The 26,834-nt window shown below is 57.1% G+C and overlaps 3 protein-coding genes across 4 annotated transcripts; 1 reads left to right on the forward strand and 2 right to left on the reverse strand.

The window, feature by feature from the left end:
• Positions 1-888: 888 nt before the first annotated feature.
• MED20 (mediator complex subunit 20) lies at positions 889-5,705 on the reverse strand. Of its 2 annotated transcripts, XM_080367759.1 has the most exons (4): positions 5,580-5,705; positions 4,904-5,058; positions 3,137-3,390; positions 889-1,536 (listed from the first exon to the last, which is right to left on the reverse strand). In XM_080367759.1, the coding sequence occupies exons 1-4, from the start codon at positions 5,591-5,593 to the stop codon at positions 1,321-1,323; spliced, it is 639 nt and encodes a 212-aa protein (XP_080223885.1). In that variant the 5' UTR covers positions 5,594-5,705; the 3' UTR covers positions 889-1,320. The 2 variants fall into 2 exon arrangements, with proteins under 2 accessions (XP_080223885.1, XP_080223886.1); XM_080367760.1 differs by lacking the exons at positions 4,904-5,058; positions 5,580-5,705 and adding an exon at positions 4,363-4,801.
• BYSL (bystin like) lies at positions 5,666-8,671 on the forward strand. Its single transcript, XM_080367758.1, has 7 exons — positions 5,666-6,002; positions 6,086-6,254; positions 6,329-6,467; positions 6,812-6,945; positions 7,088-7,248; positions 7,734-7,836; positions 8,036-8,671. The coding sequence occupies exons 1-7, from the start codon at positions 5,744-5,746 to the stop codon at positions 8,382-8,384; spliced, it is 1,314 nt and encodes a 437-aa protein (XP_080223884.1). The 5' UTR covers positions 5,666-5,743; the 3' UTR covers positions 8,385-8,671.
• Positions 8,672-10,154: 1,483 nt separating this feature from the next.
• Positions 10,155-26,538, reverse strand: CCND3 (cyclin D3). The gene is made up of 5 exons (XM_080367750.1): positions 25,806-26,538; positions 23,897-24,112; positions 15,769-15,928; positions 15,024-15,166; positions 10,155-12,049 (listed from the first exon to the last, which is right to left on the reverse strand). Exons 1-5 carry the CDS (start codon positions 26,511-26,513, stop codon positions 11,888-11,890), a joined length of 1,389 nt encoding a protein of 462 aa, XP_080223876.1. The 5' UTR covers positions 26,514-26,538; the 3' UTR covers positions 10,155-11,887.
• Between the last annotated feature and the right edge of the window lie 296 nt (positions 26,539-26,834).

Here is a 26,834-nt window from a genome sequence, read left to right on the forward strand (position 1 = left end):
TCCTGTATTGGCAAGGAACCAAGGATATTTCTGCAAGCAAGATGCACACCGCTTCTTCACGAGGAACCCACTGTCCTTTTTGCAAATCTCCCTTCTTTAAAACGTCCTTAGACCTTCTCTACACCTGCCCTTTGTGCCTGGGACACGAGCTGCAGAGCCAGAACCCCACTACCCAGGAACCATGAAGGAAGCTCAGCGCAAAGGCTGGTGGCTGAGTAAGGCTGTTTCTGCATATTCTGAGACCGAGCAGGGGGTGGAGCAGGGAAGAGAAACAAAAATAACAGCTACAAGCCAGATAAGATACTAAACAAGTAAAACCAAGGGGGAAGATAGCTCAAAATGGATCTAGTTTTCCTGCTGTAAAAATAAATTGCCACTAAAAAAAAAAAATATTCAAGTGATATCGTCTTATAACAATTTTTTGGCTCTTGTTCCCCGAATCCTTCCTTAAGCCATTAAATCTGCTAAAGTCACCAGGATTTCTCAAATGAGAAATGTGTGCAGGGATAGGACATTTATTACCTACCTTTCAAACAGCAAGATAAAGCAGCTGGTATTCTCTTTCAATGCATGAGAGGGCTCCTGCCAGGCTTATTTATTTATTTATCATGAGGCTTCATCGGTATCATCCGAGAGGTAGAAGACTTTTAATACTCCCATCAGATATAAAAGATGAAGGCAAGCTAAGAACATACCCATAATAGAAACGCAAGAATTCCTGTAGATTTTGCCACGGGGAAATTAGTTTGCTTCAGGGGTATAAAACTCTTGAACCAAATCAGAGATGAAACTCTGCTGAGTAATTGTCTCCACGCAACAGAAAATTTCAAAAAATGTAAATAAACAATACAAAACAGCACACCACTTGCTGTGCAGAAAGACTCCATCTCCCCACAAAATACAGCTTTTTATTTTGATGAAAAATAACAAGACTCTTTCACGTGGCTATCTAAAAGTTTTTTTAAAATAAAAATCTCTCATGTAGCTGTTTGCAGTCAAGAAAACTCTGCCCTTGCATGTGTTTGGCTGGAAATTCTGCTGTTCCCTCCTGCTGACGAACATTAATCCCCTGCATGAAGCATGGTACAAAGAACCGCCAGAACCACAGGCCCGATCCCAGACATACTCAAAACCATGAAGAACAACAAGAAATATGCACAGTGTTCAAAACCTTTGCTTTGAAACAGGGGGAAAGAGACTGAGAAGAAAAAATAAACCTTGGGCTGCCTCCAGTGCCGCTTTTTGGAGGAACTCCTGATCCAGATGGGCAGGCAGAAAAGAGGATGCACTTGCTCTAAACCGGGCTCCAGGGGAGTCCTTTCATCTGATCCCCGCTACAGGCACCTGCTGCTGCTTGCGGATCTTGTTGAACAGCTCCATGTACTGAACCATCGTGTCTCCTGGGCTGTAGGTGCTGTCGTGCTTGGTGCCGAACACGGACGGGATACCGGGAGTGTGGTTCCCCATGAAGCTCTGCATGAACTCCATGAGCAGGTTCCAGCAGTCGTTGGCTACCACGCAGGGACAGTACTCCACCTGACAACAGAAAACACAGCCCTGAAGCTCGCAGCAGGGGCAATAACCATGCAGGAGGCAACTAGAGAGGAAATGCTTTTCATGAAAACACCTGAGAATATTTAGTGTGTAAGGATGGACAAATATGAATGAACAGGACATGCTGGGAACATGCAAGCTACCCCTTCGAAAGGGAAGGGGAGGCAAAACATCCCCTGTAAGGGCATTACTTTTATTAAATCTCCAATAGTGGAGGTCTTGGGACATCGGTTCAAACTTTACCCCATCCAAACCCAAAATCCATTCCCACATGCTGGCAGGTTGACGACTCATGTGTGGCTGTGACATCTTTCAGGTGAGTACTGGAAAAAGCCTTGGGACTTAAGGACTTGAAGTGTTTTACTAACTATGAGTCTGGTCCCAAATCAGTAGGTCCTAATGAAAACCCTGAAAAAACCTACTAAACCAGAAGCAGTCAGACCGCTTGGCAAACCTGGTCCTGGACTCAAGTTGAGGTTGAAACAAGCTTCTGTTTAACTCTGATCAATAGCAACAGTAATGCTCCAACATCTGTGTTTATTGCAGTGAAGAAATAAGCTGTTTCTCAATCCTCATCCCTGCTGGCTAAGAACACCTGCCTGAGTAGATGCAGCGTGATCACTGTGTATCAAATAGGATTTGTGTGTTTAGAAAAGCACAAGCTCCGATTTTGAAGGACTTCTAAGCATCTTAATTCTCAACTACCTTGAAGACTGTTAGGCATCCATATATTGAGATGTCCGGAGTCTGACCTACCCCACCCCACCCCTCCCTGCTCCTTGTCTTTTTCCAAGATGTTTTTCAGCCCAGCTGAGGCTTACCCACAGCTTGTGAGCCTTCGACTCATTGCTTGCACTCAGCCAAAGGTCTCCTAAAACACCTTCCTAGATCCTCCCACTCCCCTTCACGTGTGCTGAAGGATCTCCCTTCAGAGTTTGCTTCAGCTCAGCCTCCACCCCATGAAATATCTGTCAGCAGCTGGCAACTGACGCTCTTGAGCCTCAGCATCAGGAGAGGAGAGAACAGAAGCTGATGGCAGGCTTTGAGTCCACGGTGCAGTGATCCAGGTCGGCATGCCACAAAGTAGGACTGACACTGCCAAAAGTTCTCTGGTGAGGAGAGAACCATCTCTCCAACGTGTGAGCAGAACCTGGGGCAAGAGGGCCCTGCTCTTGATGGAGAAAGAAAACAAAATCCAAATCAGCATAGAATTAGCAGCTGAAGAGGTTGTTTTGTCCCCTCGGCATGCTTATGAACCTGAAGTGTGCTACTAGTGTTGTACATCAGGACTTTAATCAGCTTTTTAGTTCGATGGCACCCCTTCAGGGTTTTGCTTGACACTTCAACTACAGGCTTTTGCGTAGCTGCAGCTGAGCCCCAAAGTACCTGCCTGAATTAAACCTCATTGTGAAAAGGAGAGAAATAACCTGCCTGCTGCATACGTGAACACATCTGGTACAAACTACCAGCAATGAGCAATACAATCGAGAGACTGAATGCACAGGGGATTTCTCATCTAGCCTCCAACATCGAATTCCCCTGTCTCTGGTTGTATTTCATACCCTTCAAAGACGATTCTTACCTCCACAGATATCCCACGGGCACTGGGCCCCATTGTAACCGTGCCCACCTTCACCAAGAAGTCACAGTACTGGTAGCGGGTGCCCCGGCTCTCTATCTTGTTTGCCTTGGCATTTTGGAAGAAGCCTTTCAACTTCACCATGAGGATATCAAAGTTGGCATCTGCTATGAGGCAGGGACCATTTTCAAAGAGACCGAAGCAGCTGAGGGGGTATTCGGAGTTGTGCATCACATACATCAGCTTGCCTGTCTGCCCTGAAATAAGAGCAATGGTATTTGGGCTGTAAAACCAGTAAGTTTTGCGCCTGTATGTGCTTTAAAGAAGCATCTGTTTTTTCCTTTGTCCTCTTAGTCACTTTAATTCCAGGGTCTTTGTACCACTCACACGTGCTTCATGTTATCCAGCCGTTCAGTGAATAGATTGTATTTCCTTCTTAAGATTTAAAGTTAAAAAGGAAAAAAATCTTCTGCAGCCCAAGGATAACACACCAGCACAACTGAGAGACGAGAGGGCGAGCTGAACATGAGATCCTCAGCAGACTGGTGGGGGGGTCAGCAAAGAGCACCCACCTCCCATCCTCAAAGACAGAGCCGGGTGTCCGCTGACATCCTCCTGCCCCAGGTCATGGAGGAAGGCTGGGCTCTGCCTCTCCTCCCACTCACCACCAGTCCTGCCAGGGGACAATGGGCTGGGACACACTCAGGAACACACGGTGTCCAGAGAGGATGTGCCTGGCATATACCATGCTTTAAAAGCTGGAAACAATTCTCATTTATCCACAGAGATCAAAAAAGCCTTTCCACGAATGTGGCCCTGCCGGTTCCAGCTGCACAAAAAGCAGCAAAAAGCTGCTCCGGTAGTTTCAAATGGATCTGTCAGGGCAAATTGTGGTGCAGAGCCCTGAGGCTGCGCGGGGCTCAGTGCTGACCTCTGCAGCCACGCAGCCACCGCGGACGTTGACACTCACATTGATGTTTTTAAATTATATCAAAATTGTAAATGGAGACAGACAGACAGAAAGAGGCTGGTGCAGCCCTCAGGTGAGCAGGCCATGCCTCTGGGCGCCTGTTTTATGTTAAATCCAGAGGCGATTCGGGGTCCTCTGAGCACATCCCTGGAAACAGCTGGGTCATCTCATGCCTCAGGCCCCCCTCAAGCTGCTCCCCACTGCCCAATCCCCAAGCTCCGCTCCACTTGGCCGCTGCTGCCTGCCCATGAGCACTCACCCCTTGGAGGCGGGCAGAGCAGGCAGATGCTGCCAGGAGACTTGCACCTATCCCCTCCAGAGCAAGACGCGGCCTCCAAAGCACCTCAGCAGCAGGATTTTATAAAATTCCAAGGAAAAACACGCTGACAGCAAAGACAGCCAGCATGGCACCTAAGGCTCGAGTGGCAGACCTCCAGGCTGGGCTCCCCAGTGACACCACTGTCCCCAGCGCACAGCAACGCTGGGGCACACAGGGCACGGGGCAAATGGCACTGGCAGAGCAGCCCACCCCTGCCTGGCACCGACCCTGCCGGCTCCCCAGCACGGGGCACAGGGATGCTCCGTCTCCTGGAGGAGGGAAGCAGCAGGCAGGCAGCGCAGCCGTGCTGTGGGCAGCCCGGGGCCACCTGTGACAAACAGCTGCCACCACCCGCAGGAGAAGCCTTGGCCCCACGGCAGAACCGTGCTGCGGGTGCACGGACCAGACCATGCTTGGCCAGACTTCACGTTCAGGGGCTGGATGTGTCCCGGGATTGTCCTGGGATGGTCCCGGGGCTGACCTTGGCTGCTGATGGTGGAGGCGGCCGTGTGGTAGGTCTCGCAGTCCACGCAGAAGGTGCCCTGCTTCTCGGCCCCCAGCAGCTCCAGCTTCCGCGTCAGCAGCTCCACCGTCTGCTGCACGCTCTTCCCCTCCGCCACCGGCACCTGCGCCACGCTGCAACAGCGCTCAGGGCCCGCGGGCACCGGGCTGGGGAGTCCCCCCTCTCCGCCCCACCGGGGAGCCCCTCCCCCCCGCCGCCGTCTCCTCCCTCCCCCCACCGAGGAGCCACCCCCCCACCACCTCCTTCTCCCCACCGGGGAGACCCCTCGCTGCCTCCCCTCCACGAGGGAGCCCCCCGCCGCCGCATCCTCCCCCACACCGGGAAGCCCCCCTCTCTGCCCCACCGGGGAGCCCCCCACTGCCACCACCTCTCCCCCACCGGGGAGCTCGTCCCCACCGCCGCCACCACCGCCGCCTCCTACCCCCCCTCACCGGGTAGCGTCCCCTTCGCCGCCTCCCCTCCACGGGGGAGCCTCCCCCGCCGCCCTGCTCCTGCTCCTCCTCCTTCCCACCGGGCAGCGCCAGCGTCCGCCGCCGCCTCCTACCCCCCCCCCCCCCCCCCCCCCGCCAGGGAGCCCCCCAGTCACCGTCACCTTCGCCTCCACCTCCCCGCCAGGAGCCCCCGCCGCACTTACCAGGTGACCCCCATGCTGCACCCGCCCGCCCCAGGCCCGCCGTGCCGCCGGAAGGGGCGTGGTCTCCCTTCCGCCGGAAGAGGCGGGGCCAGAGCGCACGCGCGGCCGGTGGCGGAGAGGCGGCGGCGTCCGGGCTTTCGCGTCCCTTCCCCAGCCCCTCCGCCATGCCCAAGACGCGGCGGGCGCGGGCCCCTGGGCCCCTGTTGCCGCTGGCCGAGCAGATCCTGCAGGAGGCGGCGCCGCGGCCCACGGCGCGGGGGAAGCGGCGCGGCCAGGCCGAGGAGGCGGCGGGCGGCGAGGCCTATGTGGACGCCCGGCTGTCCCGGCGCATCCTGGAGCAGGCGCGGCGGCAGCAGGAGGAGCTGGAGGCTGAGCACGGCCCCGGCGCGCCCGCCGCCCCCAGGCAGCGCAGCACGGCGCTGGGTGAGCCCTCGCTTCGCCCCCCGCGCACCCCCGGGCGTCCAGGGTGCGAGGCCCCGGGCTCAGCCAGCGCCGCTCCCCCGCAGGCCCGGGCCGCGGTCCCGGCTCCGACTCGGAGGACGATGAGGAGTGGCCCTCGCTGGAGAAGGCGGTGGCGGCGGCCGGCCGGAGCGGGGAGTACGGCGGCGAGGTGACCGTGGACCCCGAGGACGAGGCGGCCATCGAGATGTTCATGAACAAGAACCCGCCGCTGAGGTGAGGAGGCGGCGGCGGGAGGGGGGGGCTGGGCCGGGGCCCCACGACTCATAGCCCTCCTGCCCCGGCCCCAGGCGCACGCTGGCGGACATCATCATGGAGAAGATCACGGAGAAGCAGACGGAGGTGGAGACGGCGCTGTCGGAGATATCGGGCTGCCCCATGCCCCAGCTCGATCCCCGTGTCCTGGAGGTCTACAGGGGCGTCAGAGAGGTGAGGCTGGGCCCCAGGGCCCGGGGTGTGCCACGCTGAGCCCCACAGCCTGCCCCGCGCTCCTTCTCAGGGCCTGTCCCCACACTCACTCTGCGTAGGCATTTCTGTGGATCAGCTGCGATCTGTGTAGTATCAGGCACTGAATGGCCCAGAATGTTTCTGAGTGACAGTCACCTGAGTGCCATGCTCAGGGTGGTCCTGGGACGGTCCTGTCTTTGGACCTGGATAGTCCTTTCTCACCAGAGATGCTAAGGGACAGCTTTCTCATTGTCACGAGACAAGCCCCACAGCCCTGCTATCAGTGCCCATATGTCACGGCCTGGCTTCTGTCCATGTCTTTGAAGGTGCTGTCCAAATACAGGAGCGGGAAACTCCCCAAGGCATTTAAAATCATTCCTGCCTTGTCCAACTGGGAGCAGATCCTCTACATCACAGAGCCGGAGACGTGGACGGCAGCTGCCATGTACCAAGCCACCAGGTAAGATCATCTCTGGGAGCCGCTGATGTGGGATTTTTTTGCTTTTTCTTTCCATAACTGGAACCAAATTTACAAAACACCAACCTGTCCCCCGCTTGGCCTCCTTTCTCCACACCTCACTTTTGTGCTTTGCTTTGCCCAGGATATTTTCATCCAACCTGAAAGAGAGGATGGCCCAGCGGTTCTACAACCTGGTGCTGCTGCCGCGGGTCAGGGATGACATTGCTGAGTATAAGCGCCTCAATTTTCACCTCTACATGGCTTTGAAGAAGGCTCTGTTCAAGCCAGCAGCCTGGTTCAAAGGTAGGGACTCCCTGCAGCGCTGCCATTCCTGCCGGGGAGCCTCTCGCCATCTGTGGCAGCTAGGAAGCTCAGCAGGGGTGCCTTGCACACCGTTGCCCAGTGTGACAGCACTGTCCCCAGCGTGGTGTGGCCCTGCGGGCTTAGTGGGAAGGAGATGTGGAAGATGCCAGGAATCCCCTTCAGCAGAGCCCTTTTACGGTGTTCAGGGTGGAACACCTTATGCAGGTGCTGCTGCTGAGTGCCAGCAGGTATTTGGGTTCTTTTGGAGGTTGGTAGCAGGTTATGAGCTGTCGTGGGTCTGATCTCAGTCTTGTCTGCAACTTGAGTTGAGTTGTGTGGCAGGGAGATGCTGTGACCCCTGGAAGTTTATTCCAGGAGTTTACCCCAGGGTCAGATGTGTCCCACGACAGGGGAAGGGACTTAATCACAGGGTTCTGCCTGCTGCCGTGAGGACGGGCCATGCCTGACTCTTCCTTCCTCTACAGGGATCCTCATCCCCCTGTGCGAGTCGGGGACCTGCACACTGCGGGAGGCCATCATCATCGGCAGCATCCTCACCAAGTGCTCCATCCCTGTCCTCCACTCCAGGTAACGTGCGGAAAGGCTGGTGGGGGCAGAGATTCTCCCTTAGGGACACCAGTGCCACGCCTCAGCTCTGTCCCTCGGCCTCTCCGGTATCTCTGGGGTGGGGGTATTGCCGGGTTTATCATCTTTGTATCTGGGTGCTGGGTGCCCCGTGGCTCCTGCCTGCCCTGCCCTCACCTCCGTGCTCCCCTCCCCCCCGCAGCGCGGCCATGCTGAAGATTGCCGAGATGCAGTACAGCGGCGCCAACAGCATCTTCCTCCGCCTGCTCATCGACAAGAAGTACGCCCTGCCCTTCCGTGTGGTGGATGCCCTCGTCTTCCATTTCCTGGCCTTCCGCACGGACCAGCGGGTCCTGCCCGTGCTGTGGCACCAGAGCTTCCTGGCCTTCGCGCAGCGCTACAAGGAGGACCTCTCCTCGGAGCAGAAGGAGGCTTTGCTTGAGCTGCTCAAGTTCCACAGCCACCTGCAGATCTCCCTGGAGATCCGGAGGGAACTGATGAACTCCAAGACGCGGGATGTGGAGGTGTTGCAGCCTGTGGCCATGGAGTGAGCAGGAAAAGCTGCAGCCGGACCTGTGCCCGGGATGCTGCTGGCTGCAGCTGGAGCCCGCTGCGTGAGCAAAGCTGTGGGGAGGCACAGAGCACCTGGCCCGGGCTCCTGCTGCTCCAGGCGGGCGCTGCGGGAAGGCTGTGCCTGTAGAGCTGGACCGTGCTCCCTGTGCTGCTGGCGGTGGGGCAGGGCAGCCCCTGTCCCACCCAGGAACCTGGTGCCACCAGCACCGGGGAGAGTTTGGCTTCTTTCCTGTATTGGAAAATAAAACCTGAGCCGCGTCCCTCAGTCAGGGTGGTTCTGCCCCGCAGCTGCACCTCTGCGGTCGCATCCCTGCGCCGCGCTGCCCTGTCCCGGTCCCACCGTGTCCGGTCCCCAGCAGGTGGCAGAGCAAAGCCACCAGCCCCGGGCTTCTGGCAGAGCCGCAGGTGGAGACCGCGCTGCCGGGGCTGCCCCCAGGTTGCACAGGGAGAAGGGACCCCTGCAACCCCCGCTCCTCCCTGTGCCCTGGGCAGCCCCTGCGTGGTTGGGCAAAGGGCGGGGGGACAGGGCTGGGACCCCCAGACTGTTCCCAGAGCCCAAAACCACGCTGGGGTCGGGGATGGGGGGGTGGAATCCTGTTGGTGCCTGAGGGTTTCTCAAGCACTTGGTTGTCACCAGGGCCTGAGCTGGGCCGCCATGGTGCTGGGAGCAGAGGGGAAAGCCCTGGGGGGCAGCAAGGGGGGGAAATCCCCCTGAGAGCCCCTCTCCTTGCGGGGGCTTGCAGTGGCTGGGACAGGGGGCAGCCTTCAGGCCCCTTCTTCCCCCATGGCCACCCCATGGCCTGGGCCCTTCTGCCTGGTGCCATCACCAGCCTCGCCACTGCCACCCTGCCTCCAAAACGCCAGCCACGTCCCTTCCCCAGGGATTTTCCCGCAACACTCCCCTCCCCAGCCACCAGCTCGCTTTACCTCTGCTTGGTGAGGCTGGCAAAGCCGCGGGGCTGCTGCCCTCGTCCAGCCGTTGAGGCCATGTGCTGCTCACAGCAGCCTGCCCACACACACACGTGGCCTTTCTGGAACCCCCAGTGGGAGCTTTTCCTCCTGGAAAACCCAGGGGCTTTTCCTTCCGTGTTCCGAGGCACTGCACTTACCCTGGGGAACTGCTGACTGTGATGCTGCGCGGCCGCAAGGTTTGTGCGTTGAGTACCTGGCCTTGGCCCTGGAACCGGCACCGATTCCTGCAGGTACAGCCCGTGGAGACAAGCTCCTGCAGCTTCCCACAGCTTCCCGCAGCAGCGGGGCTGCCGACAGCCGTCTCCTGCCTGCTTCTCTTGGGACTTGGCACCTTCTCCCGTGACAGCAGCGGTGGTGGGAGCAGAAGCCGTGTGAAGCGGAGCAGCACTGAAAGCCCAGCTGCCCAGGCTGGTTTGCACACCGCAGTGCTTTTTCCTTGGCTTCCTGATTTTCTCTTCTTTTTTTAAAAGAAGCCAGAAGCTGGTGAGCGTGAGAGAGCGCCCCGGCTCCCGCAGCGCATTGGTGAGGGGAGGCTTCAAAGCTGCTGGGAGCACGGTCACTGCCTCCTCTCCAGCAGCCAGCACCTCGCCTGTTCTGTGCAACGTGGCCCTCGGCCACCACGGCATCTCCCCTCTGCCTCACGGTGTCCTGCCCGCCTGCTCCCTCTTCCATCCTGCTCTCACGGCCCTTGGGAGCAGCGCGGGGGGATCCCCCAGCTGCTGGGCTCCCACCCCAGCAAAATCAGATCGCAAAGGGAAACCTTCAAGGCCTTCAGATTTCTTTAAAATACTTTATTGCAACATCATATGGTCCTCTGATTGTCCCAGCAGCGGGACTTTTGCATCTGAAACCAAACCAGTTTACTCTTAAATTAAAACTCCTTTATATATAAAAAAAAAATTTTTTCTTTTTGTACAGACAGGCTCTGCGCGCCCCCCAGCCCTCCTGCTAGCAGGAGTCAGCGGCAGATGGCTCTTCTTTGACGAGTCGAGCGAGTGGAAGAACAGCAGCCCCATCTTTCTCCACCTGATAAGACTTTTGTTTCTAGTGGCATCCAAAAAAGAAGATTTCAACCTCCTTTTCCCCATCCCCCACGGGAGGACAACAGCCACAGCTCCACACATCCAGAGGTCACCCAGCAGCAACAGTCTGCCTCCCATCCCTGCAGAGTCTCTCTGGCTTCTCCTGGTTAATACAATTCTACTATTTAATGGTTTTCTCTTAGAAAAGCAGCATTATTTTTTTTTAAACAATTTTTATAAAAACTAACAGGATCAACAACAACAATACAAAAAAATGCAGTAATCGCTTTTCAACTCAAGTGCGCAGCAGATTTTTACACCCTTGTAAGGATACGACTCGGACCCACGTGGATATAAATGCAACGCAGCCCCCTCCGGAACGCGATCCGAGATCCCTGCCTTGGAGGAGGGAAGATGCATTACAGACTATAGCAGCACATTCAAATGTATTTCTTCCAACTAGTCTGATGTCTAAGCTACCTAAAAAAAAAAAAAAAAAAAAAAACCCAAAAAACCAACAACCAGCTTCCAAGTGAGAGTCTCCCGTTGCCCAGGGAGCTAGGGAAGGGGATGGAGGGTGAAGGCACTCTTTCGGAAGGAGAGGAGACCAGCATCCAGGCCCCACACCGAGGAACGACAAGGTCTTCCTCCCTCCCCATTTCCCAGCAGTTAACAATAAATTAAGCAGCCTCAGCGGGCCAGCGGAAAGCCAAGGGGATTGCGCCCGAACGGCTGCTCCCCCAAGGCGAGGGCTTTTCTGCTGCCCCCACAGACGGGGAAGCACGTCCCCCAAGCAAGCCAAAAACCCCACAAATCCCAAATTTAACAGCAACAAGAAACAAGCCGCACGTTTTCCCCTCCAAGCAGAAGCAGCCACGCCACCCCCCCAGGAGCCACAGCAGCCTGGCACGAAGCGATGGGGACCGAGGGGCCAACGAGCACCTGCTCCCTCCTCCCGGACACCCCGTGCTCTCACGTGAGCTGCGTGGGCACGTAGCACCCAGACCGGGGAGGGAGGATGGGGGGCTCTAAGGATTTTGGTCACACAGGTCAGGGTAAGAGGCTCTATCCATGATTGATGGCCCACGCGGGGCTGGAAGTCGTCACGGTAAACACCCCCGAGGAGACGGTGAACAGTGGCCAGTCGGGCTACAAGGAACACGAACTGAGAAACATTTTACAACTTCGTTTTGGGTCCTGCTCCCCCTTCCCCAGCAATTCTCGTGCCCTGCCACCATGAGAACGGTCGCTTCACCCCGGCCACCTACAGAAGCTGATGAGCAGCATCAAGCTCCGCCAGCCTGACCGCTCGCTCCGACGGACGAGCGCAGATCCTGCTCCGCACTCCCGGCGAGCGGAACAAATCCTCAGCAGGCATCAGATGGAGGGGGCTGGTGGACGGGTAGTGGGGATGCAGCGACCTTTCGGTGTCCAGGGCGAGGTCCTGCTGTGGCAGGGCCAGGCAGCTCTCGGGAAGGGGAGGCTGGTCACAGGTTGATGTCCGTGACGTCTGTAGGTGTGCTGGTGGGCTGGCTGGATGAGTAAGCAGCAGTCTTGGCGGTGCTGTATTCCTGTTGGGTTTGGGATGCCTGTTTCAGGCTCTCGGCTAAGGCTGCCTCAATCTGCTCCTGACAGGCTTTCAGGCAGTCCTGCGGGAGAGGGAGCGAGACAAGAGGCCTCAGTTCTTTGCTGCTCGGAGGTGGGAGCCTTATAAATAGCTCTGAGCAGCTGCCGGGCTACACCTCTGGCCCCCGGAGCATCTAAACATGCCAGACAAAGAAGCCTTTCTCCAACAAGGGGCAGCTCCAGCTTGTCTGTGCTTTAGGCCCCTCCCCAGAACAAGCCCCATGCTCTGGTTGTCTTCTCCCCACCTCTCTGCTCCACCACCTCCTTGAGGAACGGACATTGTGCCTGTCAGAGCTTCCCAAAGCATCCAGGCTCGTGCCCGGACGCAGTGTGTGATTTCAGCATCACAACAGTCAGACGCCGCTGACGATTGGGAGGGCAGAGCAGAACAGCTCTGCGTGGGCTGGCATCAGCCTTTACAGCCCAAGCTCCCCAGCCCTGCGAGTGATGGCGGGTGTGCAGCAGCACGGGCGCGCACGGGGACCCGCCTGCCTCCCCCAGGCCCCACAACCCAGGTCCCCCAGCGCGATCCTGCACCTCTGCAGTCACCCACCCGCTGCGGAGAAGCTGTGCCACAGCTCTGCCTCATCCTGTCCCTGCCCGTGGCCGAGCCAGGACAAGGTGAGTCCCTGCTGGGTGCCCGAGCTGACACACGCTGCATCACTCCGGCGATCTCCAAGGTGGCTGGACCCGACCATCCAGACCCACCAGCCGTCCCGGCCACGCATTCCCACCCAGCATTCCCTCCGCCATGCTCTGTGGATGCTGGGCTGTTCTGAAAACGATGCTGCGGCCGCAGAGCTGCTCACAGCCTGTCATCCCCTCGGGAGCCCCCCCGTGCTCTCCGCACCTCCCCGGGACCCAGGGAAGCCAGTGCCATGGGACACACCAGCCCCACAAACAGGGAGGCAGAGGGGACTGCATGCAGTGGCACATCACTTGCAATAAAAGCAAACTCCGCCGCGTCTCCTCCCCACGCGAGCTGTCACTCAAACTCCTCCAATTTGACACCGGAGCAGTGTGACAGAAGACGGAGGGCTGCGGGGGGCAACGCCAACGGGCGCACCCGGCCCAGCTCCTACACCGCGGCTCGGCTCTCGCCAGGGTAAGAGGTGGCATTTGGCACCTCGCGGCTGGAGCGGAGCTGGACACCGCGCGCTGGGTCCTGTCACACATCAAAATCTCTTACCAGGAATCTGCTGGCGGTTCTTAGAAACTGACAGAGGATGTGGGGAGCGAAAATAGCAACGCCCACCTCCTCTTCCCCACCCGCTTCCCGTCAGCGCAGCCTCCGGCCCCTCGCCTGCTCGCAGCCCCAGGGCGAGCTCGCTGCAGGGCCTGGTGCCACGGCCAGCGGGTCGCAGGGCTCGCCGCAGCCGGGCTCTCCAGCGGCAGGTTCGGCAGAGATGCTAAACGCCAGCCTGGCCACGCTCAGCCAGGCTCTTCTGCTGCCTGGCGAAGCCTTGGGGGTTTGCAGCCCTTGGCTGTGCCCCCCACTCTGCGGAGCGGCGGTGCCCTGGGGCTCTGGCTCAGACACCCGGCGGGTCCCAGCTGTGCTCCCAGCTGTGCTCCGTGAAGGATGAGGGCTGGTTCGGAGCAGCTCCGAGTGGCACCTGAAGCGGCGGCACAGCCCGCGACGAGCCAGCCTCAGCGTGGCGGTGCGGCTCCCGCTGGCCATGGAGCTGGCACAGCCCCGCGCCATCGTCCCCCCGCTCCGTCCCCACGGACTCCCTGCACCTCCAGCACTGCCCAGCTGAGCCTCAGCAGCTGCGGGAAGGGGATCGCTCCCCCGGCTTGGTGCCAAAGGGCAGACCGAGCCACAGCCCGGGGACACTGCGAGGCCAGATTTAGGGAGAGGCATCAACAGCACAAACACGGAGGCTGAGCGCGTCCTCCAGGAGCCCTGCAACGCCGCGGGGACAGCCCCAGGCTTTCCTTCTGCCACAGGAGCTGCCGTGGTCCTGCCTGGGCTGTTTGTGCAGCCCCTCGCACCGGGCAGGCTGGGGGACTGAATGGATGCCCTCTCCGGGCTGGAGGGTAGCACGAGGTGCACTGGGCCCAATTTCAGCTCCCTCCCTCAGCGGTGCCCCCCTGCTTCCCACCTGTTCCTTCCACCAGCCATGACCTGGAGCAGGTTTCAGCCCCTGCCCCACTCACCGCAGCAGCTTGAGAGCAGCTGGCTGCACTGACTCTCCTTAAAAAGGCTCCGGCAAACAAACAAAAAAAAATAATAAAGCCACACAAATAGATCAGGACACCCCCCTGCCCAGTCCCCTCCCTGCCTGGACAAAGCCTCGGCACAGCCTCCCACCCGCTGCGGCACCGGCACCTCTTCCAATTCCCGGCGCTGCTGTCAGGGGACTGTAACTAAGCCCGCTCCCGGCTGCCGGCATTAGCGCTCGGGCAGAAGAAAAGATCAAAAGGGGCCCCTGGCAGAAGAAAGGCTGCCGAGCGCTTCCAAAGTCACCTGGAAACGGGGAGCCTGACAGCGTCCCCCTTCCCCATTCAAAGGGCAGCGGAGGGGCAGGCAAACCCCCCTCCCCATCCCAACGTCCCCAGCAAAGCCGCTGTGCCAGCACCCTGAAACGCCTCGTGCCCCTGACCCCCTTCCCAGCCGAGCCTGGGCACCTGCAACCAGACACCGGGGAGGTCAGCAGATGCCGAGCCGGCTTCTCCCGCTGCCCCATCCCACCTTGTCAACCCGATCCCACCAACACCTGCCTGCACGGGGAACAGCCGCTCCCCTTTGTGCTGCTTTTCAAAGGCTCCCGAGCTGGCCAGCGCTCGGCAGCCAGGAGCCCACTGCAGCCACGGGACTGACGAAAGCTGCTGCGTTCAGAGATGCTCCCTTACCTCTAACCCTCCTCAAACCAAGGTCAGCATCATTACCAACAGCCCGTTCCCTCTCCCTCTAAAAAGAGCGAGCAGCAGAAGGAGGAAGGGTTTCCACCAGATCCAACAGCAAAACCGCTTTGCTGTTCCCCCCCGAACACTCACCACCTCCGTGCCAGTGATGCTGGCCAGCAGCTCGGTGATCGCCTCGCTGGTGAAATCGTTCACCGAGACCGTCAGACCGTGGATCGCCGCTCCAATGCTGCCCGTTGCAATCATGGAGGGGGGGTACATGGCAAAAGTGTAGTCTAGAGCCGGGAGAGGGACACAAGGAGCAAAAAGAAACGGTTAGCAAGGATGCACACGGTAAGTTCTTTCCCTGAAAAACTAGAGAGGGCCAGAGGGGTCCACCCAGCTTAGCAGAGAGAAAGAGGGGTGCCGTACCAGCGAACAGCCTAGGCATCAGGGCAGCGAGCTTCGTCAAGCTGTTTCTCTGGGTCTGTCTCACCAAAGAAATCCTGAAGATGAGGACGTAGCGACTTCGAGCAAGGCTGACAAAAGCTCAGCCTCAGCCCTGCCTTCACCCTGGACACCCTCCCGCAGCCGCAGCCCGTGCAGCAACAGCGGTGGCACGCTGGTTGTGCTCTCTCCTGGCATCCTTCAGACACCCACTGAGAGCCTGCGGGACCGTTATCCCACTTTGTCAGGGATAACAAACCTGTTCCTGAGCAGCAAAACGCTCTGATGTGGATGAAGGGCAGGCGTGCAGCTCCCCAGAAACCAGGGCGTTGGGAGACCAGCCCCAGGTTACTCAGCAAGCCCGGCTCAAGCCCAGGCTGCCCTGCCTGCAGCAGCCAGCCCAGCCCCCCCAGCATCCCAGCAGACGGCTGCACCGGGAGCAGGCACCCACCTGTGGCACACAGGGCGATAAAGGTCTGTGCGTGTTTCTTCACCAGCTCCATCTTGTCCTTAGGCAGCGGGAGGCGATGGAGGATGTGAGCCAAGAAATCATTTGCTATCACTGAGACCAGGTCCCACTTTAGCTTCTCCAGGACTAGAACCTCCCAATCCTGCGGAGTCAGACAGACAGCACGTTATTCAGCAGGGCTACGCCAGGCAGAAAAACTCAGCGGATTCAAGGGCAGAAAAGGGCAGCGCTTGGGGAAGGGACAGTAGAACAAGTACAATCCACAAGACAGGGAAGAAAAGAGGGACCATCCCCTGCTCTGCGATTATGGCACAAATCCAGCCTTGCGCTGCTGCAAAGCTGGGAGTAAAGATCAGAAGAGGAAGCGATAAATGTGGTTTCTTCTTTCCAAGGTGCAGCCGGATTAGCCTCCCTCCGACGCTTCTCTGCTTTTCAAGGTTGCTGCAGCTTGCAGAGGAAAAACCTGAGCAAGGAGCAGCAGGCACACCGTTCCCATATTCCTTCTCCACTCCCGAAAGGAGAAGCTGCCATCCAGGCTCCCAGGAGCAATCCAGCTTGAGGCTAACGCCACTGCAGCAAAGGGAATAGAGAACGTCACCGCTCTGCACGCCCCTCGGAGCCGGCCAGCGTGTTGACTCCCTCCTACAGCGGCTCCTTGGTGGGTGGGCGAACCGCAGGGGGCAACGGCTGCTCTGCAGCCAGCCCCTCTGCACAGCACACTGAAGCAAGGGAAGGGGGGAGAAACACGGCTGAGCTTTCAGGGCTGCATCCAGACAACCCAAGCGCCTGTACGGGACCTTCAGTCGCTACAGAGCTCAGGGGCTGTGACCAGGTGCTGAGGTCTTCAGCCCAGCAAACACCGGGCATGCAGCCCTACGGAGGAGGAACCAGGTTGGGCACCAGCATTTTGGCAGAACCTCCCCTACTCAGCACACCTCTTCTCTAAGAGAGCCTCCAGGCACGCTCAGCAGAGCATCCTCAGCAGCTTCTCGGGGGGGAAGACGCACCGAACAGCCACGCTGACCCCACCTCTCCCGCTGACATACGAGCAATGGCTCACCAGTGCTTCCCAGTTACACGCCAGGTGGCTGCCAACGTCCCCATCCCATGTTGTGGTGCTCCCTCTAAACCTCTACCAGAGATTTCTCCAGTATCTTCCACAAACCAGTCTCTGCAAGCTGGGGACCAGATGGTGGGAAGGCCGGATGCCCCCCGTGGATTTCAGCTGGAGCCCAGGCTGCTCCTCTCATCTGCTCAGCCTCTCGCAGGCTCTTCCAACCCTGGGCATCGGTCCTAACGCCAGCAAGGAAACCAAAGGGCAGAGCAGCGACGGGCAAGCGTGTGACAGAGCCACCACCCAGCAAGCCCTGGTGTCACCAGTGGTACCAAAGCACCCATCCAGCAAGATATAAGCAAGGGGAGCCCCACAAGTGGAGCCACAGCACAGAGTCTGGGCCCCCTGCATTCAGTCCCCTGCTGCGCCATCAATGTCAAGGTCTCCGTGACTGACTCAGAGCAGCAGCTGAATCAAACCCAGAGACCATAGACGTACTGGTCTCACTGGGCTGGGCGGTTTTGATGTTACATCTGGGTACAACTATGCCACTGACAGAGCAGTCCCGAGAGGCACAAGTGGCGTCTTCCCAGGATCATTTCCCTTCCCATCCCAGCAGCAATGTCTGCCGTCCCATCCCATCCCATCCCCACACCCAGCCCACCCAGCCTCTCCCGGATTCCCCCGTGTCCTGAGCCATGATAAAGATCTCTGGCTCCCAGTTTCTCTTATCCTCTGGATCAGCAGCAAACCTGGTCTTGGCAACCGGGTCCAGGTGTGCCAGGAAGGCCAGAACATGCCCCCACGTCCCCCCTCACTGCTACCAGGGGGGTGACAGTGGCCCTGTGGATGTGCTGGGAAAGGAAAACACCCTGCAGGGGCTGAAGCTCCGGGTCTGGAAGGACAGAGCTGAACTGGGATTTGTATCAGGTATCTCCATTGCAGGACCTAGTCCCACCCAGCAGAATATCTATTCTTTTTCCAAGTAGTCTAGGATTACCGGGTCAATGCTGCTCACAGACGTGCCAAAGGGCTGCCAGAGCAGATGGATTTGAAGAAGTGAGATTTTTTTCATAAAGGCGATTTTCTTTTTTTTTTTGCCTTTTTTTTTTTTTTTAAATCCACTCTTTCCCCTTACACAACAATACCAGTTTTGAGTTGCTTAAATGAGCAGCATTGCTCAACCTGCTCCAAATCCCCCATGAGGCCAAACGTGCCGTTTGCCATTTCACAGCCTGTGCTTTTCCAACCAGAAAGCAGCGTTTCACGAGCGCACGCTCGCTGCTCTCCCATACGGACGGTCAGCCTGCAAGTCTTTCGTCTATATTTTTAAGCCAAATCCACAGGATAAAAGCAAGAAGGAACCTAGCAATGAGCTCCAGGGCCTGGACAGTGCAGCACAGGTCACTGACAGTGCCTGGTTCAAGGTGGGGATTAGAACAGAGGGGAAAGATCAGGCTTGGGTAAAAAGAAAAAACAGCAGCGCTGGCCACTGGTTAAACTGCAGCAACACAGCAAGGTGACGCAAGCAAAGAGCTGCTGGAGATGGAGAGCTCTTGTGCTCTGTCCCTACCTGTTGCTCACCTGGAATCCACCAAAAAGCCGGCTGCTTGCTCGTGCGTCAGCCCAGTTCCTTGGGAAGGGGCACAGGACACTGCTGACACCTTCAGCAGCCACTGCCCCGAGGGTGGGAGGCCAGGGCAGCTCCAGCCCAGTCTCTCCACACAAGCACGGCCCCTTTGCAGACCCAGGAAGGTCAAAAGGAGGACCTGGAGATTGCTGCTCGTGAAGCAAACCCCAAAGGGGTCACTACACCTGAGGGGAGCTCCTGAGCACAGAGGGGACATCGGCCCAGCATCATCCAGGCTCTTGTTCCTTGCCTTTCCTCCCAGAGCTGCAAGCCAGCTACTGGGAGTCACCAGAGGCAGACGATGTCCACACTGGTGGGGCAGAGCGCCTGCCCCTGCTGGGACACGTTTTGTCCTAAGGAGAAGATCCAGGGTGCAGACAGGCTCAGCCGTGAGACCTCACCTGGATCAAGCTGGCTCCTGCCACGCCAGGACTGACCTGGGACAACAGCCTGCCCGTTCGCAATGCTCAAGAGCAGCTCTTTTCCAGCTAGCACGCAGGTTCATCATCTTCTCCAAACCCTCGTTGTTACAAAAGGCCTGATCCCAAGACCCAGCCGGCACTCTAGATGCCAGCTGAAGGCAACAGGCGCCAAGGACTGTCACCAGCTCACACGATTTAGCTCAGGGAAGCCTCTCTCCTGCCAAACCACCCTGCTCCTTGCTTCTCTCCTGCTCACCCTGGGGACTTCCTGCTCTCAGAGCAGCATGTCAGAATCTCTGAATCATTTTATCTGTGGAAGAAGCAGAACAAAAGGCTGCAAGAGATAGACAAGCAGGTTTGCGACAGCAGCACCGCTCAGTATAGCAAACATCCTTTTCCTGGCATTTTGTTTTGCACCTAATTGAATCAGTCTCTGCCTGGCTAGTGAAAGAGAGGAAAAAAGTGGAAAATGTTTGTTTCTCCCGCCTGCAGAGCCCACCCTCATGGAAGGGCTCTGCAGGCTGCCAGCACTGCCCACCGAGCATCCCATCACTGTGAATGCATCAAGTCCCTCTTCTGCAAGATCCCCCAGAGCACAGCTCGCCGTGCCTGGCCAGCATCTCTAGGGGTGAAAACTGCACAGCGGCTGAGTTTCCCCTCCACAAGCTTGCTCCCTCGATCCCTCCTGGCTGCATCCCGCAAGAAAAAATAAAAAATAAAGGAGGAAGGAAAGCAGCAACCGTTTCCCATTGCCTCCCCTGCTCTGCCCAGGTGACCTCAGAGCACCGTCCTGCTGCAGTGAAACAGCCTCGAGCCCCTGGCTGCTGCCTCCGCACCCTCACTAGGACAGACCCAAGTCACCAAGCAGAGACTGTTTTACTCAGTTTACAGCTCTGCAAACTCAGTCTGGGATGCGACAGTCACACCAGCTTCTCTCCTTTTCATGCAGTGACAGTCGCTCCATACACCAAACTCTACCCTCAGCAACACCCACACACCTGCTGTGCCTACACGGAGCCTGTGTAAACCCAGCTGGCGAGGCTGAGCAAGGAGCAGGGCGCCCAGCTCCCCTCTGCAGCAGCCCTGCCTGCAGGAGAAAAGGAAGTTGCACTCAAATTTTGTCACTCAAGTTGCTTTACATTATCACAGGCTTGATGAGCAAAGCAGGAGCAGCCTGCACCGTATCGTGCTCGCAAGCTGACTCAAAGAGAGGGTGAAAAGAGCTGCTGATGTTGCTGCTGGCCACCCACCCCACCCAGTAGCTGAGGCACCGCTACAGAAATGAGCGGCCATGAAAGTCCATTTGCAAATAGGAAATCTGGGGGCAACGTTTGTTTCCATTCCCTGATTAGAGTTCAGGTCTGGATGTCAAGGGGAAAGGTGCCAGCTTCAGATGCAGAAACGGCCACATCTATCCGACCCATGCAACAAGCAGAAGGGAAGACAGTAAAACACAAGCACACCTTCTGGAAAGTCAGTGTTCTACCACAAGTGAGCATCCCTTTCTACTCAGCTGTTATCCCCCTTCTTTTCACTCCTCATGGCCTGCTGTCACGGCTGCTCCCTTCATTATCTACCTAGTGGCTTGACCCTGCTTAAGGTCTTTGCTAGGAAATACCTGGCAGTTTGCAAAACTGACCTTAGGTCAAAGATTTCAGAAGCAAGCCAAGTTACTGGGAGCAAGCCAGGCAGATGACGGTGACCTACAGCTGCTCTCCCCAATCTTCAGGCAGCTGAACACCCTCCTGCACAGGCCAGAAAAGCCTCTATTTAATAAATAAATAAATAAAGGTAGGTTAGATAACGCCTTTTGACGGAAATCCAACTTCCTCCAAATGGACGAGTCCCTCGTTGCATCATTTCCTTCTCCCTAGAATAACTTCATCAAGATTTTGTTTCAAATGTGTCTTTTCTAAACTGCTGAGCTGGTGCCAAGCATCCCGGAGAGAAGGAAGCAAACCTACTGGGAAAGTGAGCCAGCTTCCTCTGAAAGGCTGGGGAGGACACGCTGGAAGCTGACATGGCACCGATCCATGAGAAGAGGCCAGGATGCAGCATTGTCCAAACCTTGATGAAGAAGCTCCCCTTCCCCTCCCCACCCTCTTCCACTGCAAAGATTGTGAAAGAGAAGTCATTACCGCAATTAGCACAGAGGAGGAAAACAGCAGCTCGCCCCGGTTTTGTAATCAGGGTATTAACTCTTGTCAGGTCCCCAAGCAAAAACAATGCCTTTACGTATCTTCAGATGTTACCTCCACTCCCTCTTTACAGCAGGGAGCAATGGGAGACTGAAGCAGGATTTGCTCCAAACAGGGTTAAACATCTCTGGAGAGCAAGTCTTGTGGTGGGCAGAGAAAGACGATCACCAGATCGCGGACTACAGAGCATCTCCTGCCCAGGTATCTGCAGATGCCACAGCACCTCTCCCTAAGGGCTGTGGCTGGTTTGTGATGCCTTCTGCTCAGCTCTTTGACTAGCACTGGTTACCAGGAATAAACCCCTGCACTGCTCCACGATCACAGCCATCTCCTTGGGAAAGAGAAAAGGGACCCTATTTTCCTGAAAAAGCTATCTTTGGCTATTCCAAGAAAGGACTTTTGACTCCCAAAATGAAGCCATTCTTGTCCATCTCAACTGCATATTGATTCTGGAGCATAATGATGACAGATCTGTGCCGACCATCCCCTGTGCCTCCTGTTGCACCGAGAGCAACAGAAAAAGGGTGCAGGGAAGGAGAAAAAGAGTGCAGGGACCTGCACAAACAAAAGCGAGCAAGAGGCAGCAGCCAGCACCTTCCTCCATCTCCACCCCAATGCTGCCAGGAGGAAGGAGAAGGGAAGATGAGCACTGTGGCACCGCTTAGCCACAGCTTCCCGCTGAGAAATCTCTGGGGGGAAGAAATAAAAAAAGACTCTGAGTGAGGATGCATTCACATCTGAATGCAAGAGTGAAGGAAAGCCTCCAAGGGTGTGTCACGCATGCCCTGCTCACTACCCACCTGCACATCTCCTAACCGTTCTCCTTTGGAAGGAGCTTGCTACAAGCACAGCTCAAGATACAACTGAAAAAAAGCAAATCCTCACCGAGAATAAATGACCTAATAAATCAGAATGAAATACAACTGGGATCCACAGGAGATACGCATAAGGTGCCCACCAAGAGCAGCCACTTGTAGCCCAAGGTCCATGCTGCAGAAATCGCTAGAGAGGGAGACAGCGGTGAAGCACGGCAATAAATTCACCTTCCTGCAACCCATATTCCTGTTGGACACAGAGCTTATCCATCACTCTGAAGGGACAGAAATCTGACACTGGCCCACAAGGTGCATTTTGATCAACTTCACGTTCCTGAGGGCACGGAGAGCACAGTCCATGCTTTGAAGTGCAGCCTGCTTGCCCACAAGAAGACCCACAAGAAGGTACCTTCTGCTCAGCTTGTTGTTGCCTCTGCAACAAACAGAGGCCGCTTTTGCCAGCCCAGCAGAAGAGTGAATGCAAACCAACTCCCATTCCCCCCCCCGCCTTTTTTTCCAGCTCAGTGTTACCCCCCCCTCATTATCACAGGGCCAACAGGAACCCTCCCGTTACAGGCTGGGATTAGCTTCATGTGATGGATCCCACTCCTGGGAAGAGAGCCATGCAGAATCCATCGCTGGATGAGAAGGTGCTCTCAAGGGTGAAGTTTTACTGACAAAGCCTTTGCACACAGAGATTTTGTCTCAGCCCCCCCCAGCAGGATGCCGCAGCGCGACCACAGCTCAGCATCCAGAGAAGCAACAAGCACTTGTGTTTCCTCTGTTCGTTCCCACTTCTCACCACTATTCATGGTAACGATCCACATACTTTTTTCCACAAGTGCTACTTTAAGGCAACAGCCACCCACAAATGACTGCAGGGAGAGAAGTATGGAGGCAAGGGGATTTTCCCCAGGCTTCACTGGCACTTGGAAAAACCATGTTCATATCAGAGTTCCCCAGTTACCAGAACCGTCTTCCGATTCACACCTGAAAGTTTTGTGGGTTCACTCCCCACCCTGGGGACAAATCATACTCAGATCATCTCACCCACCCCAGCCCAAAAAAACAGGTATTTAATAAGGTGATGACTAACCCTGAGAAATTTTCATAAGGCAAACTGTCTCCAGGGATGGTTGTTACTCGAAGTGAGGTGGCCGTTTCCTCCCGAGGGCTCTGATCTGCCAGCACGGAAGGCCCCCAAGAAGAGGGGTTCTCCAACTTCCTCCCCCATTGGCAAAGTTGAACTCAGAGGTTTGGATCTTTGCTTTGAACTTTTATCAGACGTGAAAATGCTTTGCCTTTCAAAGCCTACACAGCTTCTGCCCGAGTGTACAATGGGAGAGCTGAAGTAGCCCCGCTTGAAGCGTGGAGCAGGACCTGGGTAGCAGCAAGGTCCCACTCGTTTCCATCACCTTGGCAGCACTGTCAGCCTCGACGGTACAACCCGGCCAGCTGGATCCCTGGTCAGAAAAGCTCCCACCCATTTTACTGGTTAAATCTCCACGGAAAGCTTCATTTTTCCTGCTGGTGTGGAATTGCATCTCCCATGTCACGCCCCTGTCCAACCAGGGCAAGTCAGAGCTGCACGCCCCAGCGGCAGCCCCCGCCTTGTGCCCCACCAGCTGCGCAGGCAGGAGCCTTTGTTCTCCAGAGCCGTCACTGAGAGCGACCCAGCGCCTGAGAGCGAGCTCAGCATGACAGCTCGGCACTGGCAACGAGCGCTTCAGGCACAAGGAACATTCTCTGTAACCTGGAGGTGACAATTCTGCTTCCACAACAGCGAGGGTGGAAAGGTCCCCACCAACAGACATCACACCCAGCAGGGCAAGGAGGAGAGAAGGCTGGTTACGGAATGCAAAGGAAGGTGAAGAAATGGGAGAAAGAGAACAGGAGGAGACACAGAGGCAGGTATGCTGCCAAGGAGCAGGATGCAGGAGATAAGAGAGCCGGGGAGGAGGTAGAGGGCTTTTTGAGATAGGGGTGGTTACCAGGAGCTGCTGAGGCGTGATGGAATTGTCTGTGTAAATGCAGAGTTTCTCCACAGTCAGCGGCATGGTTTCTCGCAGCTTGGAAGCCAAGAGCATGCAGACAGCTCCCAGAAGCTGCAAGTGACTTTTCCGTGTGGAGACTGACGACAGGTAGCGATCCACGTAATTCATGGCCAAGGGGAAGACCTCTTCTTCACACTTCTGCTCCTCACACACCTGACAAAACCCAGTTACAAAAATAAAAAAAAATAAAAGGAAGTTTTAATCAGCACAGGACTCCCCAGACCCTGCCTGCACTGCAGCTTCAAAGCTTCTGGGCATGATGGTGTTTCACACTTATCTGCAGGGCTTTGAAGACACCTCGGCGCTAAGGAGTAAATTACCTACAGGCGTTAAGCCTGCAACGCCGGTGGGATTACACCACCAACAAATTTGACCAATGCCTTAAGCCTTCACCTTCCTGCGGAAAAAGGAAACTGCTTTATTTGGCCCCTTTTCTAATTTCTCCTGTTGGGGATGTCTCCAGCCAGCTGTACAGCAAAGCTGCCATTTTCTGCTCTGTGGGGACCTCTGGAGAAAATGAGCAGTTCCAGCAGATCTCCAGCTGGAGATCTAATAGGGCAGGATCCACAACCACTGCTGGCAATCCCACCTGAAGTGGTCCAGAGATACCAGCAGCATCAATGGCAGAGCCCAAATCAATGGCCGAGCCCGAAAGTCCTCCTCCCTCAGTCACACGTGTACCACAGCCACGAACAGAAGCTGGGAGCTCCGAATTTCAGTCCTCTGCTCTTATCTCTCCACCAGTATCAAAACACTTGTCATATTTAACTTCCTTCTTTAAACACAACCATCAAAATATTGAGGTTTCTCCTCATGTAGCAGCAACCACCACCATCCTCCTTCCAGCAGCAACTGCCTCCTCCTGCACAGACTGTCACAGCGCCAGGGACACCAACACGCACGGTCACGACAACTGCCAAGTGTCATCTGCTTCTTGACTGCCTTTAGGGCTTCACAGGAACAGGCTCCAAAGCAGCATTTATCTAACTACCCTTCTCAGAAAGGGAATTGCAGAAACAGAACAATAATAGCTGGGGGAGGAGGGGAATAAATTTAAAAAGCAAGATGTTCATTATTTCTTTTGACAGAAGCAGGCAGCTTCTTGCAACAGCAGCCAGGGTGGAGAGCAGGCAGGCTCGATCCCAGCGTCATTTGTCCTTTGCAGAATCTGTTCTTTTTTTCTCTATTGAGACTGTTCGTTCTGGCCATCTCATGAAGAGGCCCATGAGATTTTCCCCACTGAACTGTATCCCACAGAGCCGCATTCATTTTTAATTTAGGGAAGTAAATGGTAGCAATATTATATTCCCCCTTTAAGCAGGCATTTGCAGCCTCATTCGGGAAAGGCAAGCCGTCAGCCCGCCGGCTGTGCGGCTGAGCGCTCTGCCCAGAACTTTTGGGGGGCAGGGGGTGATCAGGGGGGCCGATGTGGGGTGCGCACAGGTGGTGGGTTTGGGAAGGGATCTGCTCCTCTTGCGTGAGGCCACCACAGCTTCTAGCACAGCCAGCACTCGCAGAGCCACTACAAACTGCACCCCCCTTCCTCCCCACCGGCACAGCCCCCCCCATGCCGCAGACCTGACCTCCGGCGCATCCCAAGTGGACTTGAGGGCCTTCCTGTCCCCTGGGTCGCCCCTTGCACCCCTGCACGAGGCGATCCCCCTGCACCCCCCAGCCAACAGGGGTCGGGTGCTCCTGCCCCGTGCCTCCCCCGCCGCCAGCTCCCTCCCGCCGCAGCAGCAGCGCGCACGCTTGCAAGCGCGGCCGGCGGGCAAGGACCGGCGCCGGTGGCCGGGCAGGGAACCGGAGCTGCGGCGGGGAGAGGCGGCAGCGGAGGTTCCCGTACCTCCAGCATCCAGAAGGCCAACATCTTCCGCATGTAGGGCTTGATCTCCCGCTGCACGCAGTGGAAGTAGGAGACGCTGGGGCTGTATCGCTCCTCCTGGCTCAGCAGGTTCTGCAGCACCCGCCGGTCCCCCAGCAGCTGCGGGTCGCGCCCGGCGCGGGGCACACGGGGAACGGCTTCCACGCACAGCAGCTCCATGGGCGCGGGCAGTGCGGGCAGTGCAAGCAGTGTGGCCAGTGCAGGCAGTGCGGGCAGCGCAGGCAGGCACCCCGCCGGCTCCGCTGCAGCCGCCGCGGGACGCCGGGAACTGGCGGCGCTCCCAGGGGGCGGGGCCGCCGCCCACCCCGGGGCGACCCGCCAAACCTGGGCCGCCGAGGGGCGGCGCCACCGCCGCCTCCAGCCAATCCGCGGGCCGACCGGCAGCGACGCGCCGAAACCGGGCGGTGACCACGCCTCTATTGGGCGGGGCCAGAGACGCGCCGGCGGGCTGACAGCACGTGGGGCGGCCGCGGGGCGCTGCTGCCATGTTGGAGCGGGGTGGGGGTGGCGGGCCGGACCCCCAGGGGCTGGCCCCGGCCCTCCGCTGCGGCACCCCCTTTGCTGCCAGGCGCCATCCCCGCTGCCCGGGCGCTGCCGAGCTCTCTGCAGGCCTGCCAGGCTGCAGAGGGGCAGCCCCCCAGTTTGCAGGGAATCTTCAGTCACCCCCATCTACAAATTTCTGAGCAATTTTTTTTCAGTATTTAGCCCCATACCTTCTAATTTTCGTGTGCATCTGACCGAAGCCCTTCAAGGCCATGAAAATAATCAGCTGTGCACATGCTTGGAGCTGGTCCACACCGAGCCTGCAGTCCTCCAAAAGTTACCCTCATGTTACTACTGGTGCAGCTCCGCGGGAGATAGCAGCCTCAGTGTCTGCCGAGATAAGGGTTTGTCAGGCTTGGCTGGTTTTTCCAAATAATTAACAAATTGTTTGGGAACACCTTTGCAATTGTACACTGCATGGCTGCTTACTCAGGGAATTTCAAAGGC

The sequence above is a fragment of the Falco punctatus genome, assembly GCF_963210335.1.
Source record: "Falco punctatus genome assembly, chromosome: 17".
Taxonomy (NCBI): Eukaryota; Metazoa; Chordata; class Aves; order Falconiformes; family Falconidae; genus Falco; species Falco punctatus.

Bases quoted from the DNA above. Each gene is read 5' to 3' on its own strand.
- MED20 (XM_080367759.1), bottom strand. The intron at 3,391-4,903 runs GTCAGCCCCGGG...CTCTTATTTCAG, and splicing joins CTCCACCATCAGCAGCCAAG to GGCAGACAGGCAAGCTGATG. The intron at 1,537-3,136 runs GTAAGAATCGTC...TTCTGTTGTCAG, and splicing joins CCCGTGGGATATCTGTGGAG to GTGGAGTACTGTCCCTGCGT.
- BYSL (XM_080367758.1), top strand. From the start codon at position 5,744: ATGCCCAAGACGCGGCGGGCGCGGGCCCCTGGGCCCCTGTTGCCGCTG. The intron at 6,255-6,328 runs GTGAGGAGGCGG...CCCCGGCCCCAG, and splicing joins AACAAGAACCCGCCGCTGAG to GCGCACGCTGGCGGACATCA. The intron at 6,946-7,087 runs GTAAGATCATCT...TGCTTTGCCCAG, and splicing joins GCCATGTACCAAGCCACCAG to GATATTTTCATCCAACCTGA.
- CCND3 (XM_080367750.1), bottom strand. From the start codon at position 26,513: ATGGGGGTGACTGAAGATTCCCTGCAAACTGGGGGGCTGCCCCTCTGC. The intron at 24,113-25,805 runs GTACGGGAACCT...GGGTTTTGTCAG, and splicing joins TGGCCTTCTGGATGCTGGAG to GTGTGTGAGGAGCAGAAGTG. The intron at 15,929-23,896 runs GTAACCACCCCT...CTGACTCCGCAG, and splicing joins TCACGCCTCAGCAGCTCCTG to GATTGGGAGGTTCTAGTCCT.